At 38.5% G+C, this 19,735-nt stretch overlaps 2 protein-coding genes across 2 annotated transcripts in view; one reads left to right on the top strand and one right to left on the bottom strand.

Annotated features, from left to right (window-relative positions):
• Positions 1-15,549, bottom strand: part of LOC140141690 (general transcription factor 3C polypeptide 3-like) — a 189,965-nt gene extending 174,416 nt beyond the window's left edge. The window contains 7 exon segments of the mRNA XM_072163601.1: positions 2,476-2,563; positions 3,987-4,153; positions 5,135-5,249; positions 6,511-6,737; positions 8,758-8,895; positions 9,247-9,442; positions 15,412-15,549. Of these exon segments, the coding sequence (XP_072019702.1) occupies positions 2,476-2,563; positions 3,987-4,153; positions 5,135-5,249; positions 6,511-6,737; positions 8,758-8,895; positions 9,247-9,442; positions 15,412-15,495 (1,015 nt within the window). The 5' untranslated portion in view covers positions 15,496-15,549.
• Positions 15,550-16,291: 742 nt separating this feature from the next.
• Positions 16,292-19,735, top strand: part of LOC140140826 (uncharacterized) — a 36,985-nt gene continuing 33,541 nt past the window's right edge. The window contains exon 1 of the mRNA XM_072162582.1: positions 16,292-16,371. The gene's annotated coding sequence lies outside the window, so the exon portion shown is untranslated. The remainder of the gene's footprint in view (positions 16,372-19,735) is intronic.

Raw genomic sequence — 19,735 nt, 5'->3', positions numbered from 1 at the left:
TTTCCAAAAAGACCTACATTTTTAGTGTTTTGAGGAAAAAATCTGTAATAATGAAGGTCAAAATTTTCATATGATGGACAGCTGTTCATCCCAACTTCATAATCTTTAGGTGCATATCGTTAGATTTATACAATTTACTTTTTTACAATTTACAATTTTTAATAATTTGCCATAAAATGTGTAATGTATATATCGCGAATTTAATCAAAATCAGAATTATTTGATATCAGAAGGACATTCCTCTTGTTCAAAATCCAATTCGATGTGTCTGATTTGCTCTCAGGTCCCTCAAATATATATATATAGGCCTACACGTGAAAACGTCGCTATCCGAGCCCTTAAACATAAATTTACAATGCAATCTGTGAAAAGTAAGGCAAGATCAAAACGGGCAGGTTAAAAGTTGTATATACTTATTATGCAAGATGTGTTTTTACCCTCACTTTGGTGGAAAATGCTTATTTAGGCTTAACTTAGTAAGCCCGTAACTTTATATTATTTGGACCTTTCTTTCTACGCTTAGTGTTTTTTATATCATTTTTTTTTGTTCTTTATATTTTTATACGTTTTCAGTGGCTTGGGACCAACGTTTAATTTGTTACATTTTGGGCAACATTGCTACATAATACACATTATGTATCATGTATTTAGGCCTATGTATCTGTTTATTTTTAAATCGTTTGCTTTGGGCATGTTTAATAATGATAAAAGCCACAGTAGGTCTATTTTCGGTATAATTTTTATTTCACTTTAGTACATCTGATGTTTCATCTGATAGTATTTTGGCATGTTTGAATATTTACTTACATCGATCAGTAGGCCTATCCGATAATTAAATATTATAATGTTAGGGACGCTCCAGTTGATTTCGGGAGGGGGACTGGAAGTTGAGCTTTTATTTAGCGTAGGAAGCGGCGAAGTTTGTTTGTTGTTTTTTTGCGCTTGAAGTTCAGGGACATAATAGGCCTAGGTAAAATGGGTTGTAATAAGGCCAACCAAATAAAACAAAGTTTACACATTTAAAATTTTCGTACCTTACTTGACTTAAAGTAGAATCATACCTGATTTAGGTCCTTGCTGCGAATCAACGATATATATCCTCGGAATGATTCCATCACAAATTATAATTACTAGTATCCAAGATAAATAAATAGTGTCCATAATTGCAAGGTTGTCCAAAATCGAACACTCGATTCATAGAGAAGAGTATCATTGCTCAGGTATAGCGGCAGGTCTACCTTTCTTGAGGTACAAAACTGCAATGATCTGCATTTAACTATTTCATATTAACCTATGACCATTTTGCCAATTTTCTTTATTATGCAAAATAGAGACCTAAACGCAACTACTTCAATCATGTCAATAGTTAACACATTAGAAGTGGGCATAAAGAACTATTGATTGTACTTCTAATCACTTTAATGATTTTACGAATCTACGTTTATTCAATTTGGGTAACAAACATTTTAGATCTTTAATTCAAGAACGTGGTTACGGATGATTTAAACTAAACACCTGGATCGTGATATGATGGGCAATTCTATAGAAATTTTACATAAAGCTGAGTCCGTGTATTTTTCACCCGCACCTAGTACGATCATTCTATTAGTGTATTTGATAGTGTATTCAGTGTGAGCAATTGATCAATTTGTAAAGAGCATCAAATTTCAATAACACTCCATTCGTGGAAAATAATGGAGCGGTAAAACAATAGCGACGTCATAAGTGTGTATTAAGTCGGTTAATGGCGGCGGATTAGAACGTGGGTGGCTAAGAATGGCCTAGGGCCTCCGGCCCACGGCCATTCTTAGCCACTCACGTTCTAATCCTTGGCCATTATCCTATACATCATTCATCACCTCCAAGACACAAGATATTGTTGATGATAATACACACCTTAAGTGAATGATACTTTTGATTTTCACCCTGATTTTTAAGTTTTTTCACTGAAAATGTGCCTGTAATAAACACCAAAAAAAAAAAAAAAATTGCACACCCGGGGTGTTTATTACAGAAAATACAGTAATTACAGTCCCATCATTCATCACCTCCAAGATAAAAGCAGGAGCGTCGCTAGACCAATATGATTCGGGTGGTGTACAGCATGTTTTGCTGACAGAAATATTTTGTGAATTGTTGACCCAAATTTTTTTATCTAGGACGGCCCTCAAGAATCTAAAAAGTGGGGGGAGGATAAGAGTCAAAAAATTTTTGACCAATTTTTTAAAATAATAATTACTATACCATTAACAATAGGTCTATTACGTAACAACAGCACAATGTCGTAACACATAAATCTTTTATAATTATGTCTCTTGAAATTTGCTGACAATCAGAGAGCTATGCCTACATTTGCCGACAATCACATAGTTTTGACGACAACCAAAATTTTGTATGGGGGATGTCACACCCCCCCATACCCCCTCCCCCTAGCATCGCCCCTGGATACAAGAAATTGTTGATGATAATACACACCTTCAGAACTAATCATATCTGGATGTTTGCTAATTGTGGTCTCAAGAATATCTACGGCTGTTAGGATATCGCCGCTTTGATGACATGTCTGAAAACAAGCAAACACATATATGGTACGGTAAGTAGATATGCTTTCTCCATGGAAATTCAGAACAAGTTATACAGTAAGCCAAAGAATTAAGGTACCAGTTATGTCCACCCCTGTATATCCTAAACAAAGAAAAATATGTCAAAATTAAAACAAGCAGTTAATACCTGTACCCTTTAGCTCGGATTTAAGATCTCATTTGTTGAAATTGGTTGAGACTTAAAGAAACGATGAACTAAAACCTGAGGAAAAAACAAAATCAAAAGTTGCACTTATGTGTTCTAATCAATGAAAGCACAACGCTAGTTTTAACGTGCTAATCAATGGAAGCACAGCATTAATTCTCTTGTTCAAGAATGCCTCGTGTACAAATCAATATGGCTTGCAATGGAGCAAACTGCACCTTTTAAATTGGCTTTTTCCTTGGGTTTTTGGATGTCATGTCTTTATTTCTTAAACGTTTTCATCGAATGAGGTCTTGAATTCGAGCTAAAAGACGCAGCTATTGACTGCTTGTTCCAATTATGACATACCTGTCTTTGTTTAGGATATACAGGAGGTGAATATAACTGGTACCTTAACCTTACTGTATATGGGTAAGCAGATAGGCTTTCTCGATGGAAATTCAGAATAAGTTATAGTCTTTCTACACCATCAGTTATCACAATACCGGTGCAGCCGGTCTCTGTGTGAGTGGTTGAGCTTTCGTCAGATGTATCTCTGCCCTCATCAGGACTGGATATATGGAAAATTTCAAATTCAAATTTGTCATGGCATTATGGGGCATATGTGTACATCCATATCAAAATGATGCTACATGTGTCTCATTTCACATAATAGCTAGGAATAAAGACCAGACTTGTCTCTGAAGTGGAGGTCACTTCGAATCATCCCAAGTCACATGGTTTAGGAATACAGAGAACATTCCTTATACAATTTGACTTGGGGATGATTTGAAGTGACCTACACTTTGAGATGAGTCTGGTATTTATTCCTAACTATTATGTGAAATGAGACACATGTAGCAGCCGACACGTGTATCATTTTGATATGGATGTACACATATTGGGATTGATGGTTGATTCACCCAGTGCCAATCGAAGAAAAGGAATCACAGAAAATGACGAAAAATTATGGTATTTTACAAGGCAAAAAGCAACTTTTCTATGCATTGTTGACATGGTGCCTTCAGGAAAGAAAGTTTCCTATTACCAAGACCTAACTTTTGAGACGGTTTGTATATTTGAAGATGCAAAATTAGCCATAAGGCTGTTTTACCGCCACATTCAGAATCATCACAACACTCGTAAACAAACCATTACTGAATTCTGTCTTTGATTTTAACAGACTACTACACATATACAACCCTAGAAGTGTCCATGAAAGACCCTTCCATAAGACCAGTTATTTACATGGTTCATACCTTCACCATATCTCTAGCCAGTTGTAGTGATTCCTGTGCCTTCTCTGGTGGCAATACTTTCAGTACTGTGTGGTAACATTCCATGGCTTTCTTATGATCTTTCAGTTGGTCGTATAGGTTGGCTTTTTCCCACAGTAAGCTCACATTCTTGGGGTCATACTTCAGAGCTATATAAAGTAAAATGAAACTAGTCCTTCAAGAATGACTCTCGGCTTGAGAAGTTTAAAACTATATATTGAGGCAAAGCCTCGGCCTTATCTGCCTTCGGCCTCATTGTTCTGCTTCGCCGAACATGCTCGGCTTTGCCGAGCCCCCCACATAGCCGCGGGTCATTCTTGAAGGACTAAATAATACAAATTATAATTGGTTTCACTTAGATTCGGAGTAAGTTGTTTTTTGTACAAGTGTCAGGGTTGCTGATTTTTGTGATTTAATTTTTTTAAATATGATTCTATTATTCAAATCTGTTTTTTTCTCCCCAAAGACATTAAACCTGTTTAAGTCAACCAATGTGAATTAAAAAAATTTAAAAAAAGCGCAGTGATTTATAGTGCGCTACGCACAGGCACAACGCCTAGAGCGTTGATCCACAAGCCTCAGCACACTTTACAGGTTGTCGCTGATCACTACGGCCCCACATCATTCCATAATAAACCATTAAACAACAATTCAAATAAAATTAAAATTCTCTTAAAAATGGAAAGCCAGCTTTATCTGTGATACAATTGCACAATCATCCCAGCACATATTTGCAACACATGAAAATGCTGGCCTGGCCAGTGAAACACTCATGGAAGCTAGCCCCACCTGGGCACCCGAAGGGTCTGTGGCTCGAAAACGGACCAAAGCAAACAGCTCAGTTTCTCTTCATTTTCTCTCGTTATGTTCAAGAGTTTACGATCACAGTCTCATGCTGGCAGATGTTATGATTATGATCATTATGTCATTGATTATTGGTTATCATCTATCGATTATTCCCCCAACCCCCAAAGCAAACTGGAGTTTTCAACATTTCACACTTGCATTTCAGAGACAAGGGGTCTGCCTCCTAACAAAAGCACTTTCCACTTTCGTACATAGGATATCATCAAACTTTTGGATTGTTCCCTTAATCTAGAAATAATGTCATTTTCCTATTATTATGATACCTTTTGTATAGCAGTGCAATGCTTGTTTGACATTGTCTTGCTCCAAGCAGGTTTCTGCTAACTTCACCCATTCCTCTACATCACTTGGATTCAGATGAGCAGCAATCAAAGAAAACTGAAAAGATAAAGAGGAAAAATAATTAGAGATGGCTTCATGGGTTCATATATTCAACTCTAATGCACCATGGGAGACCGGAAAGTCTGAATTTCATCTACAGATGTTGCTAAATAAATTCAAACTTTATTATCCAGGTCAATACCCCAGCAAGTTTTCAACCACCGGGAACCAAACCCTTGACCTCACATTAGGATCCACAACATGCTCATCTATCAGCGCACAGTTCTTTATCCTTGATACATCAATGTCAAATTTTGCACTATGATTGTTTAATTGAGGTTATTGAACTATGCCATTGGGATGAGGCCATTGTAGTCTAAAGTGACATGCACCAGAAATGAGAAATCTAACCACTGAACCATGCTCTCAATAGCTGTGACCAAGAAGATTGTTGTTCCTAATAGTGCGTAAAACAACACCCTTTAGGTACATTGCACATGCTAATTTCTAAACCCCTCAATAATGATAGATTCTTATTTGTTTTCCACAAAATGTTAGTTTTCACTAAATACATTTGTATGTCCCCTTTTAATTTTGAGCCAAACAAAATTATATCACCAATGCATGTATTAGCTCACCGATCATTATTGAGCCGAGCTTCATGCACTGACGTATAAATAAGATATATAACTAAAGATTATTAATATAAATTATATTTCAATGATTCATGCATGCACAAGACATTTCAGCCATCACTAATATTTTGAGCAGTGAACATGGTTAATAAATCAGGGATCCCAGGCTTATTTAAAGAACGCCTAAATTTTACTCTAATGAAAGTACTTCAGGCTTAGTCTTTTACATGGTAATTAAAAGGGCATTTCGTGATCCACAGCCTCATCCCCCCCCCCCCCCACTTTTCTCAAAAAAGTTTAGATTTTTATTATTCTGGAAACCTTTAGGCAAATAATGTTTATGTACAAAAAATTTCTTGCAGATCATTTCGTTTAGCAATCATATTGCCTAATTTGAATTATGTTCTGGTGTACCAGAACATAATTCAACACACTAGCCTATGGAACAGTGTAATACACATAATCTCGCAAACGCAAAATCCGAATCAACTGAAATGTTGGGAATATAAGCTTTTTTAATGGATATCTATTGAAAAATGTCATAAAAAGAGGATGCTAAGATCACAAAATACTCCTTAAGTAAGCAAAAAGTAGAAATTCAAGAAAAATTGAGGGCTTCACTAGGGAGCAAATCACACATTGTGGCTTTCATAAGTGACCAATTGTAAAAAAAGTTCCAATACCTGTAATGATTTCTCCATCTCTCCTTTGTCTTCATATATCATCCCCAGCAGCTGGAAAGGATCCGGACATTTCGGTGCTTGCTTAATAATCTCACTACACATAGCAATAGCTTCCTCATGAGCTCCTCTAGCAAAGCACAGATGAGCCTCTCCCATCAGGCCACGCAGAGGTTTGGGCACCAGATTGCGGCACGCTTTGGACCACGTTTTCCACCACGTTTCTTTTTCTGACTAAAATTAATGTCTCTCTCAAACTTGTCAAGTTGCATTTCAATGTCAGTGGCATCTCGTCCTGAATTTGAAACAAATAAAAAGTAACTGTATTCAGTTTTCAAGTACATTTACCACCTTTACAATATGCACCCCCACATCCACACACCACCCCCCCCCCTCAACATCCACACACACCTACGCATAATCACCTCCAAACGTGGAAGCTGTTTAGGATTATGCAAATGTGGACGTCCAAATCTGTACTCAATTGACATACCGAGGATGTTTTTTGCCACTTTCTTTGTGTATTATTGTAGCTATGGAATTTAACCTAGCAATTTGATGTTAATTGTTATATTTCAAATAAGATAGAGGATGTATTTCGCAAATACATTGTACTCGTATGCATTTGCAGTCATTCGCAGACCTCCAGAAATCGAGGACAATGCCCCATTGCTGAGTGGTCCACGGTTGGAATGTGAAGTGTGTGTGTGTGTCCTTGTTTGCTGTCAAACACACACGCACCCCCACCCCACAGACTCCCACCTCCAAACACACAGAATTGTACTGTCTTTGTGATTAATTTTGAGAGCAGTGCCTCATACAGGGAATAAAGCGCAGCACCTGTGGTGTATGTTATATGCATATATCGTTATGAATTCGGCAGAGTGACGAATCGAGCATTTTCAGCAAAATGAGTTGCTGTATGCTTGTGATTATGTATCAGGCGATCTTTCATTTCCACCAAAAATTAATGATAAATCTTACTTCCCGACGTAGATATTGAAATTGCGATTTGGACGAATCGCGCCTAAGTGCGATTAATGAATTTGACCAAAAGACGAATCGTATACTTAGCTGTACAAAACAGGCTGATAAATTGCATAGTATAGCTGGAAACTCAGAATTGTTTATCTTACATGTCATATATTATTATTTTTGATACCAATGGGTAGCTATAGGTATCTTCTATCCAGTGATAGCAAAAGAAGTACAAACATTCCCCACATGATATCGCTATGGCGTAATTATGTCAGAGCGCCGTCGCAAAATTGGGACATCACATAAAATTATACACAAAATATAGGCCAATATTGTTATATCTACACTAAAATTCTTGATTTCAACTGGAGTTTTCACTAAATATTACGGGGATGACTAATTATAACTTATATACCAAGTTTAGGAGCTATAGCCTTAGGACAACCAGCAATTTTAACATAAAATCCCAAAATCAAGGATGAGTGCTATAGTTTACACGTAGTTGAATGCGGATTCGTCCCCGTATACAACCCTTTGCGCAGCGGTTGACACTTTTTGGATTTAGCATAAAGCCGAATAGCTGTAAATACCTGTTTTGAGGGAAATATCGATTGTTTCAGAACTTGCGAATATTGCAAATAATTAGGGTACATTCACTTCTATAATATACATTTCAAATGAGTGCTCACGAATGTTCTCATATTTTAGAAGGGCTGATGGAATGGTACCAATATTTTCAAACGCCGTTTACTCAGAACAGCAATTTTGCGTATTCGGCACTCTGTCGTGTTCATAACGATATGTACAACCTTTAACCACCTGGTCAAAATGCAACAAATTCTGAACATTTTTATAGTACTTATTCCCTCAAAAGGGGACATAGTGTAAAGTTACCATTGCATTATCTAGCTATGAACATTATGTAGGTATATCCTAATTTTATTACCAAAAAATTCAAGCTCACTTGAAGTTAATTACTGTAAAAGCAGAAATTTTTGCGGTCGCGCTTTTCGCACACAATACAGCTACCCCGAATATAAAAACATGCAAATATGTTCTTTCAATGTATAGGTCTACATGTATGTAAGAAAACTCAAACTTGCAATGTAGTTCAAAATCAGCAAACGCAAAGGCCGAAAAATTACACGAGCGAAAATTCCCACTTTTACAGTACCGCGGTACCCACAAACAAGCCTACACACAAATATCAATATATAGTGCCAAGAACAATTGTTTACTTCAAACAATGCATCATTAGCAATGAATTCTTACCATGTTTTGGTGGACGAAATGGATTATCATCATCATCATCATCATCATCATAGTCATCATCATCATCAGCCAATGATGATGGTCCTGCTCCTTTATCAAAATGTACTCTCTTTTTCTTTTTGGTAGAAGTAGACTCAACTATTGAGAAAAAATAAAATGCCAAATTTGGTCAAAATAGTCGAGAATATAAACTAAATTTCTTCATGGCACACTAACTTCATGATCTTTTCCTAGAATGAATGCACCATTACTTTATAGTCAGGTTTGTTGCAAAACATAATTTTCCAGGACGTACAATTTCTTTTAGACGACAAATTTCAAATTCAGGTTTAATGGAACTACATGTATGTTACTAGTGTTCGCATCAAGGGTACTTTGTGTGAACCAAATTAAGTAAGATACTGAAATGCCCTGAGAAAACATCCCCCTGTCCTCCACCCCACCCCAATTGACACCATGACTGAGTATAGAGTTTGATGCATTTTTTACCTTGATAATCCTCATCATCATCATCCTCCTCTTCTTCCTCCTCTCCATCTTCATCCATTTCTCCTTCATCTCCTTCTGCTGGTTGCATCACACCCACATCAATACTGCTGGTACTTGGTTGTAGTGCTGCGTCATCACCGACAGAGATGCGGAAGGTTTGGCCCTTGGCATCATCACCTGCGAAGAGCTCCAGAAGCTATGGATATAAAAAAAAATATTTAAAGAAAATTATGACATGGACAGATTTTGTGTGACAGAATATGTGGTGATGAACCAAATGGTGATAGTTTTAAATCAGAGGGTCCCAAACGTAGGCGGATTTAGGGGGGTTGTGCGTTATTGTGCATTAATCCTTGATAGGGCTGGTTCATCGATCGACAGGTATAACACACCATAGACTGTAAAATCGCACCAGCTAAATTTGCACGCTACAGAGCCTGAAGAAAAGATCTTGCGAATCACAAATTGGCACACGTATGGGCGCTGCCATGGGGTGCTAATGGGTGCTGGGGTGCTAATGAACGCGTCACCAGCACAAGCGTCCAACACGATCAATAACGCGTATAGGGCGCATACAGTGCGCCTACGCGGCCGGTAGTTCCAGGATACGCGATTACAGGGTCAATGGCCGCTTCCACGCAGTAACATACTTCTGAACTGAGTGTCAGGGCCCTGGTATAATCACAATTGTGTAGTCTCAAACCTGACTGTCCAGTCATAAATCACCAAAAATTTTTGTGGGTACAATTATCTCATAGGTTGTTCCACCTTGTAAACATGTACGACAATTTAGAATATATGCAGCTCCGCATGGATCGTATGCATCAAAGTTGTCAAAAGGTACATGTAGGGTTCAGTACAATTAAGCATATAAATAATGACACACTAATTAAGGTGTGATTGTGAAGTAAGGAAATACATAATGCATTTTGTCATTGTACGAGGGTTGGTCAATAATATCCCGCAACCATTATTTATCTCTGCTCATGCATGACTTAGATGACTGTTACTTACTATCAATAAAGTTTATACCTTTGTCTTTCAAAACGCACAACAATTAGTATCAGAGTACCTTTAATTACGTAATCTCATTTGCATAAAGTCATTGCAATATGTACACTGACAATTGTCAACATTGGCGAGAAATTTGAATTGGCTTTGAGGAACGTGTAATAAAAAGAAGCAGAAGTAAGGACCAAAGCAGTTTACAAGCCTTATTTTTGGTATGAGGTAATCTGAGTATATTCAATTGATAATTGTGAAAGAAGAAATGTATCCGTCAACAGGTGAGGAAAGGGACCGTCTTTGAACTTCACCAAAAATAGGCCTATAACAACAAGCAAAAATGGTGTGAAAATTGCGAAAAAGAGCCCACACGGCAGAAGAAAGAATCCAAATTATCTCCAAAATAAAACAAAACCAAATATGGTTATTGGTATGGTATTAGAGATCATAGTCAGGACAATAGAATTTGTTGCAACAAAATTAGAAATATGCGCATGCGTTGATGGTATGCATGATTTAAAGTACCAAAAATGTATGAAAAACGTAAAAATTCATCAAAAACACGCTAAAAATATGACTAATACAAGGTTTGCGGAACAGTAGCTGTGTGAGTGAATTGCTATACCAAGTCTTATGCTAAAATTAGACACACCTTTCGAAATTCAAATTTCTTATTCAATCCAGAGCCTCTCTAGATGGTGTGCTACTTTAATTACAAAAACAAGACCTTTTGAAATTAAGGGTTCATTAAGAAAGAAATGTTTATGGTTTCACCACTGGGGCCTCCCTTTTTTATAATCAGTAGATACCCAATCAAACCAGGTATCATTGGTTAAATTTTGTCATCGATTAATCTTTCTATCTCTTATTATGTAAAGAACAATGGGTGATAAAGCCTACTCAAAATTGGAGATATTCAACACGATTTATTTTCTTTAATAAAAATGGTATATGTCTAAAAAGAGTCCAGCATCATGCCTATGTTATCGGTCTATAAAGCTGTAAAAACCGTGCCAGATTCTATACTTTTATTCTCGAGATATTTGGAATTATGTAACAATACCTCAATTTGGCGCGAGATTTTCTTGACTACTTTTCACCATAAATCAGGCAGTGCCCATACGCTATTGTGTTTATGCTAATGTCATTACGTAATCAAGCATTCAGCATCGCTAATACATATTCGCTTTTGAAAGACAAAAGTACAAACTTGAATTTAGCGTAAGTAACAGCCATCCAAGTCATGCATGAGCGGAGATACACCATAGTTGCGGGAACTTATTGACCAGCCCTCGTATGCTGTTGCACTTTTACGACCCCCTCTGATCGTACGGTTCACTGACGCTGTGTGGGAATTTAAAAACAAAACATGGTGACTCCACAGACGTAGGCGACACAAACATGACAAAAGCAATTTGCAAGCGTAACCAAGGAGGAATATGAAGAAATATTCGGGTTTTGATTGAGCAAACTTCAATCAAAACCAAAATTGTCATTTGGCGTAATAAGCCCTGGGTTTTGTTGAAAACGGTTTCATTGTCCTGTAGATCAATAAAAGGTGGAGCCATGCGTGTTGTGACATCAGGCCGACACCTGTTGTGCATCCATGCCCTGTGTCGAGTCGCGTGCCAGTAGCCAATCATAGGCAGCGGTTCTGGGGGCGTGGCTGTTTTCTCAGAAATTATTGCCGGGAAAATTCATAAGCTGTTTCGATACCATCCGAAGAGGTCAGGAAAATTTTAAAACCCACCCACCACTCCCTTTATAAAAAATATGATATTAAATGGCATTGTTTCTTTTGCTTTTTACCATCTTGTCCAATATATGAATCAAAATGGAGATACATTGCTGCATTTGAGCAAGTCATTGGGAATGTTTTCACATACTTAATATTTAAAAAATGTCAATTCCAAATCAGGCTGTTTGGAAATTGAATGGGGTTGTCCTAATTCCGGAAATGAGTAATGATTAGGTCCAAGCCAAATATGCTGTTTGGGATTTGAAGTGGGTCGTCTCACTTCAGGACCGTAAATGGCATCAGATGATATAGCTGTCTGATTGCGTAAAAAGGGTATCAGATGATATTGCTGTCTGATACATATACAATGTATGATTTCAATGATTGATATATATTGCTTTTAAAGAATAAGCCAGATGATATAGCTGTCTGAGGCGCTAATGAATTTGAATTTATATCTATTTAAAATATCAGATGATATAGCTGTCTGATTGCGTAAAAAGGGTATCAGATGATATTGCTGTCTGATACATATTTCAATGATTGATATATATTGCTTTTAAAGAATAAGCCAGATGATATAGCTGTCTGAGGCGCTAATGAATTTGAATTTATATCTATTTAAAATATCAGATGATATAGCTGCATGAAGTGATATTAAAAGTATGAAGATAATATAGACAGTTGATTTTCTGTCAACTGTGTATACTCTCAGATGATATAGCTGTCTGAGGTGATATGTGATATTAAATTAAGTACGAAGAACACAGTTGACACTTGATCAACTGTGTAAATGAAAGGAAATAAAAGATTCGGATGGTAAAGATCCAGCTCCGGCAATAGTTGTGTTTGGTCTACTTATTGCGTCCATAGGACAATAAGAAATAAAGACAGTGAAGCAACAAGGAAATCCACCGAGAAGGCTGTCAAATATATATCTTCATGAAAAGGGGCAAAGTGAAGAATTTGAAAAGCTTACAAAAGCCGACAGTCTGGATTCAGTACTGTGTTTGTTATGATGTGGAAATTCGTAAGCTGGATAGAGATCATTACAAATGCTTTCATTTATGAGTTTCCGTCAGAATAATAATAATATTGGATGGTTTTATTTCGGGTTGCATAAGAATATACTGCACTTACCATGAATTATCGTTGAATATCATTCAGGGCGCGTGTAGTATATTCTTATACAACCCTCAATGCCATCCAATATTTTATATAATTAATGAACCATTAAATAATTCACTAACATGCTAAGCTCAGTGAGCCAAACCTCCTAGTGCCGTACTATTACGCTGACTTATTAATCCCATTTGGCAAGGATGACAATTTTGACCTCCTCATCTGTTTACAAACAGAGGTAGACACAAGACTGTTCCACTTGTCCAAACACTCAAATATCAGAAGGATGGTCCACAATATAGTGATTGACAATTCCATTGGACAAGCCTTACTTATGGTTTATATAGACATACCTTTGACATACCTTAGATGCCACACCTTCACCTTCTTCTGAGATGATAATAGTGTGGCAGGGTTTGGGGGGCTTTTTGCCCATTAAAAACCCAATTTGCTTAGTTCCTGCTTAAAGCAGAGGAGTGTGGGCGATTGAATAGCACTTTCAGGCAATTTGTTCCAATTTTCCACCACTCTTTGACTGTAGAAATACTTCCTTGTATCTAGTCTTGATCTTGATTTGGCCAGTTTTTGGGAGTGTCCTCTGGTGCCCTGGTAGTCCGCTTTCTGGAAAAGGGTATCTGGGTTGATCCTGTCGATTTGATTCATGATTCTGTATGTTTGGATGATGTCCCCTCTTTCCCTTCTCTTCTCCATTGTGGTGAGGTCGAGTCTCCTAGTCGTTCTTCGTATACAAGATGCTGGATACTCGGGATGAGCTTGGTTGCTCTTGCCTGCACCTTTTCGATGACCTTCTTGTCCTTTTCCATGTGCGGGCTCCATGCTTGCATAGCATAGTCCAGGTGTGGTCTAACCAGAGACTTGAAGAGTTTCAATATGATGTCACGGCTTCTGAAGGCTAAGTTTCTTTTAATGAGGCCTAATGCTCTGTTCCTTTCTTGGCTGCAGTAGCACATTGCGAGGATACTTTCAGTGTGTTGCTAATCAGCACTCCCAAATCCTTTTCTTCGTTTGTTTCTTTCAGTTCTGTTTCTCCCATGTGATATGTCGAGATGGCCGAGTGGTTAAGGCGTTGCGCTGCCGGCCGGGAGATACGATCGACGAGGGTTCGAGCCTTGGGCTTGCCTTAGGTGAAAATTCTCTTCCCTCCCAAAAGTTCCTATATGGTCAGGAATCCTTCAATTCAGTTCAGAAATTTAATTGAAGAATTTAATTGAAGAATTTCTTCTCGCCCCCATACACTGCTTATCACGTGCAGATATGTAGTGTATGTGCTTCGTCCGTGGTTCGGAAGTCACGTAAAGCCGTTGGTCCTGTGTATAGGAGGGCTCTCGATCATCCCTGTGCACGTAAAAGTGTCAGAGCTATTCGGAAAGAGTAGGGGATCACCCCCCGGTTCTGGTATCTGTACCCCCTTCCCCTAGGTTCCAGGGCAGTAGTAGTTGTGTGTACAGTGATGGTAATAGATTAGTTGTGTTTGTGAAATGGTGATATAGATTATACATGTAAAAATCGAAATTTGAAAATTACACTGCCGTTGCAGTGACGCGTGAATGGTTGAATTTACACTGCCATTGCAGTGTTGCGCCTGAAAAAAATAGGCAGGATTTCCTTGAATTATTATTATTATACCTCATCTGCCATGTTTCTGCCCAGACTTGCAGGTGATTTATGTCGTCTTGCATATTCTTTATGTCGTGCATCTGTTGCCACTGGATTTGCTAACTTTGTATCATCTGCAAACTTGCTATACCGGCTCCATACATTCGATGTACGGTATATTCAGCATGATAAGGGCCAGGGATTAAAAAGCTGTCAAGTAGAACCATATGTGCTTCTTTTGTCCAATTTGCCATCAAGATTTCAAACGGAAACATGCAGTTCCGACCCAGAACACGATCATGTCAGAAATGAACATTTTGTTCTGGGATGACTATTCGTATTATAGTAAGAATTCCAATTGAATGAACGCAGCTTTCAACTGCTGTACTCGATCCAACCGCGATTGTATATCGCATATTTCAAACTATAACGCGAGTGCACGACCTTGGATACAATGGCTATGCTAACCAATCACGTGTTGGCATGGTTTTACCGTTAGATTCGCTTTCGCGTTACTCACGCACAATGACAATCGCACACGCTGGCGTACACCGCGCAGTGTACGCAAAAATTCGTCATGCTATTGAAAGCTGCGTTCATTCAATTGGAATTCCCACTATACAAAGTTGAACCTCCACCATGCATATCCGTGAATGACCTTGAAGCTTTAATTTTAAGCTTACCTCTTGTCCTTGTTTCCAATCTTGGATACTTATTTCTCCTTTCAGATATCGAAACAGTTCATCCTTATCTAAAACAAGGGCCATGATTATTCATAAAAATTCTTGTAATACTTGCTTTCTTGCACAAAATGTAGCAGAAACTCGTGCCTCGTGGACCTAAATTTGATTTCACGATTTTCAACTGGAGGTGCAAGCTGCTTGTAATTGGTCAAAGGTCATTCAATATTTTGGGAATTTTTAGATGAATTTGTAGTTTACTCATGATATTTCTTATTATATTGGTATGTCTAAACATAATTATATTCATACAATAATTGCAGTAGGTAGTTTGGGAGTGTAAAAATGTCAGAGAAATGATTTTTTTTTTTTAATTGGTTACAAGCTGTCCATAACAAAAGGGAAAGGGGGCACACCACTAAATAATTGTCCCATTGAAATACACGTGAAAACACAAGAAAGTAAATTCGGTTTTCTACCCTTAGTTCCGAAAATTAGAAAATGTCGTATGGATTTTCTTAAAGTATAAAGTCTGAAATTTAATAAAAATTTATTTTTTTGTGACTAAGCCAGTCGAACTTTTGAGCTACGGGCACCTGAACAGCGCCCTCACGAATTTCAGCCGACAATTTCGCCTCCTTACCAGTTCCGGCCTTGATATTATTCCGACGACAGCCTGTCACTAATTCACAATCGATTTGAAACATTTTTGGAACAGATTTTTAATGTTGAGGTCTTACTCTATTCTTTTCATAAAAACAAGCACGATTCACTTAAATTTAGTACCCTCGAGAGGCTCATACATTTCGCTCAGGCGCTATTTTTAACCGGAACTATACAAGGTTACACCAAATGCGGAAGGATTTAGTGGTGTGCCCCCGAAATTCATTTTGCCAGATTTGCGTCCTTGACAACATCTGACTTCTGAGTGCAGCAAAATTTGTCGAAAAAGAAGCACATCGAGTAAGTTTTATTAGAAACATAATATTTGTAACATATCTTTATTTTGATATTTGAACAATTGAGTTTTCTGGAAACAAAGAAGATAACAAAACAAGGTTAAACAAAACAAAAAAAGTTCATCAATGTTGAATGAAATAATTCTTTCATTCATTATTCAATTCACCTTTTCGGTAAATCCCATAAGCCTTTACGAGTAGTCAAGTACACCTGAGAATTCATCATTTGACGTCACACCAACTTGCAATGCGCAGTAACGATGTTAGATAAACGATGTGCGCATCAGCGCAGATTGGCGTGACGTCAAATGACGAGGTCTCAGGTGTACTCGCAAAGGCTTATGGGATTTACTGAAAAGGTGAATTTCAAGTTTACATCAATTGTATGGAGCTGGTATATTAAATAGGGGTTCATTTTATACATACGCGCTATATAACGGCGCGCGTGATTGGTCGAGAGCCAGGCATAAACAGCGTTTATGCCCGGTGTCCCGGATGTGAGATCGCCGGGTAGGGAAAATGCAGGGAAATTGTGTATTTTAATAACTTTTTGGTTATTATTTTGATGAAATAAGAATCACAAAATGTTCTGGGATGTATGAGCGGCCCGAGGGCATAAACAACCGTTTAGTCATGAAAATATATGAATGAACCCCTAATTTGTTCATATATTTTCATGAAGCAGTTGTTTATGCCCAAAAAGCCGCTTGCAGCTCCACTGCATAAAAAACTGTTTATTCTCTTGGTCTGGGCCACTTCACATCTATTCATGCATTTGGAGTGAAAACAACTTATCGCATATTTTTATTTGCAGAGAGTCGAACCTGGCACAATAGTGTAAGGGCTCATATTGAAATTCCCTTACACAGGAAGGTGTGCGCCATCCTGCAGCTTTTCTGTGCTAGCCTTCTTTTGTTAAAATCCTGTGTGATTATATCCCATATCGAAAAAACACAACTTTGCGGATACCTATCCGCTACTCACCGGTAAGCACCGCTGAAATGACATGCAAATTAGGTAGATACCTGGTAAGCACCGATACCTTTTAGTGGATTGCCTCCATGGTATCTGGTCACTTGTGAATAGCCATCGGGTAAGTACCAGATAAGTATCGGTGCCTATCGGTGCCTACATGGTATTGTGAATAGCCATCTGGTAAGTACCGGATAAGTACCGGTGCCTATCGGGTGCCTCCACGGTATTGTGAATAGCAATGGGATAAGTACCGGGTGCCTTTCGGGTGCCTTTTGTGGAAAACTTTTGAGAACCGTTAGTGTACGCTTACCGGATAACTATCCGATGGCGTTTTTGGAGACCACCGGATAAGTACCCGATGTCATTTGGCACATTTCAATTGGCATCAATGGTTTTCAACAAACCGCACTTGGTCGGCATATATTTAGGGGCTGTGCAATAATTATGAGCCCCCCCGAACGGCTCGCCAAAAATCGCTTGTTCCCTCTCGGTCCACTAAAAATTCAGTTGCCCCCCGTGCATACCAAATTTTGTGATCCCAATTTACAAACCGTAAATGGTCTAGATACATGTTGCGAGCTCTGCGAGCAGGAAAATTTGCATATTTAAGCGTTTCTGTACTGTTTTCCTAAGCCTTTTAGAGCGTTTTCTTTAAAAGGTGCCCCGTGAATGTGTGCCAAAAATCGCTTTCCCCCCCCTCCCGGATGGCAAAAATTTGCTTGGCGCCCCCCCCCCTTGCGGCTCGCCAAAAATTGCTTGGCCCCCCCCACAGTTTTACCCGCCCCCAGGGCTCATAATTATTGCACAGCCCCTTAGGCAACATTCTTGTGGAAGTTCATGTAAATGAGGCAATACATTGATTGAGTATAACATGGATACAACAAACCGCTAACATGTGAGCTTAATTATCATGTGCAGTTTTTACTGTAATACGACGGTACATTGGAATTTACTTTAACACAAAATCTGTAAAACACAATGAATTCCTGAACACTAAATGATTTTGAGTCCCAAGCATAAATTGTAGGCCTACATAATGACATGATAACACAAAGTAAAATGCAAAACTAAAATCCAATTAGGCTGGACAATTTTCTTTTAAAAGTGCCAACCCGGGCCCAGAGGTGGTACACCACCGGGGCACTCAACACACAAATGACCATATGGGTATGCGCCCCCAGAAAGACCCCCCTTTTTGGGTTTCGCAGCTCCGCAAGACCCCCTATTATTTGACCAAAATAAAGCTCTGAAAGACCCTTGCTTATTCCTCATATTTCTTGTTTTTTCAAGCGATTTTCAACCAAAAAGCCAAGAAATACCCTTGATTTTGACTTTTCGCAGCTCCAAAAGACCCCATTTTACTTGTTCACAGCCCGTTCGCAGCTCGAAGACCCCTTTTACCGGATGCGCACGTCAGCTCCCAAAGACCCACCACCTCAAAATTCGGGGAGCATATACCCACCAAAATTTTTGATGTGCTCCCCCCGCCCCGGGTACACCACATGCTATACTTTATGCGGCATTGTACAATATTATACCTCCGATCTCCAACCTTTTAGACATGTATCAGTAATAGCCAATGATATGAATCCAATTTGCAGTGGCTAGAAGCAAGGTTATCACAGAAAACTAATTTTGGATACTTGCAAGTGCATACTGCAAAATTCAGCAGCCTTTGCACACATTATGTACATGCAGTTGATAAGCTTATACTGAACATTTACTGCTTGAAATGCAACTCTGCAAATCTTTAATTTACCTGTGCATCTACATGTGCATATATATAGTCATTGTAGTCATCTGTAGTATAAAATTCTCCATAAAGAATGAATGATTTGTGTGAAGAGACCAAAACACCACCATCAAGAGAACAGCTTGTTGCATGAATCCAACAGCAAATTTGAAATGGCAGTTGGTGATCATGTGACCTTAGTGGATACCTTTTGGATGCCTCCTTTTATTGACTAAGTTAGTGGATACCTTTTGGATGCCTCCTTTTATTGACTAAGTTAGTGGATACCTTTCGGATGCCTCCTTTTTCTTGACTAAGTTAGCGGGTGCCCTTTCGGATGCCTCCCTTTTATTGACTAAGTTAGCGGGTGCCTTTTTGGATAACTTGTTAAGGCACCGGATACCTACCCGTAGCTCCCAACTCTGACTTTGAGGCATCCGAAAAACTAATCCGCTAGCGGGTGCCATTGGATGTCTTTAAAATGACATCCACAAGGTATCGGATACCTTGCGGATCAGCACCGGGTAGGCACCCGCTACCTTATTTTTTTGATATGGGATAACACTGCAATTAGCCACTTAAATTAGGAGCGCGCTTTCCTGGGTTGTGCGATGAGCCATAGTCAGTTTGTTTTCTTCCCATTCATCATGGACCACTTCAA

Source organism: Amphiura filiformis, chromosome 19 (assembly GCF_039555335.1).
Source record: "Amphiura filiformis chromosome 19, Afil_fr2py, whole genome shotgun sequence".
NCBI lineage: Eukaryota > Metazoa > Echinodermata > Ophiuroidea > Amphilepidida > Amphiuridae > Amphiura > Amphiura filiformis.
Note: the sequence above shows the minus strand (reverse complement) of the source record. Positions and strands in the feature narration are given on the sequence as shown.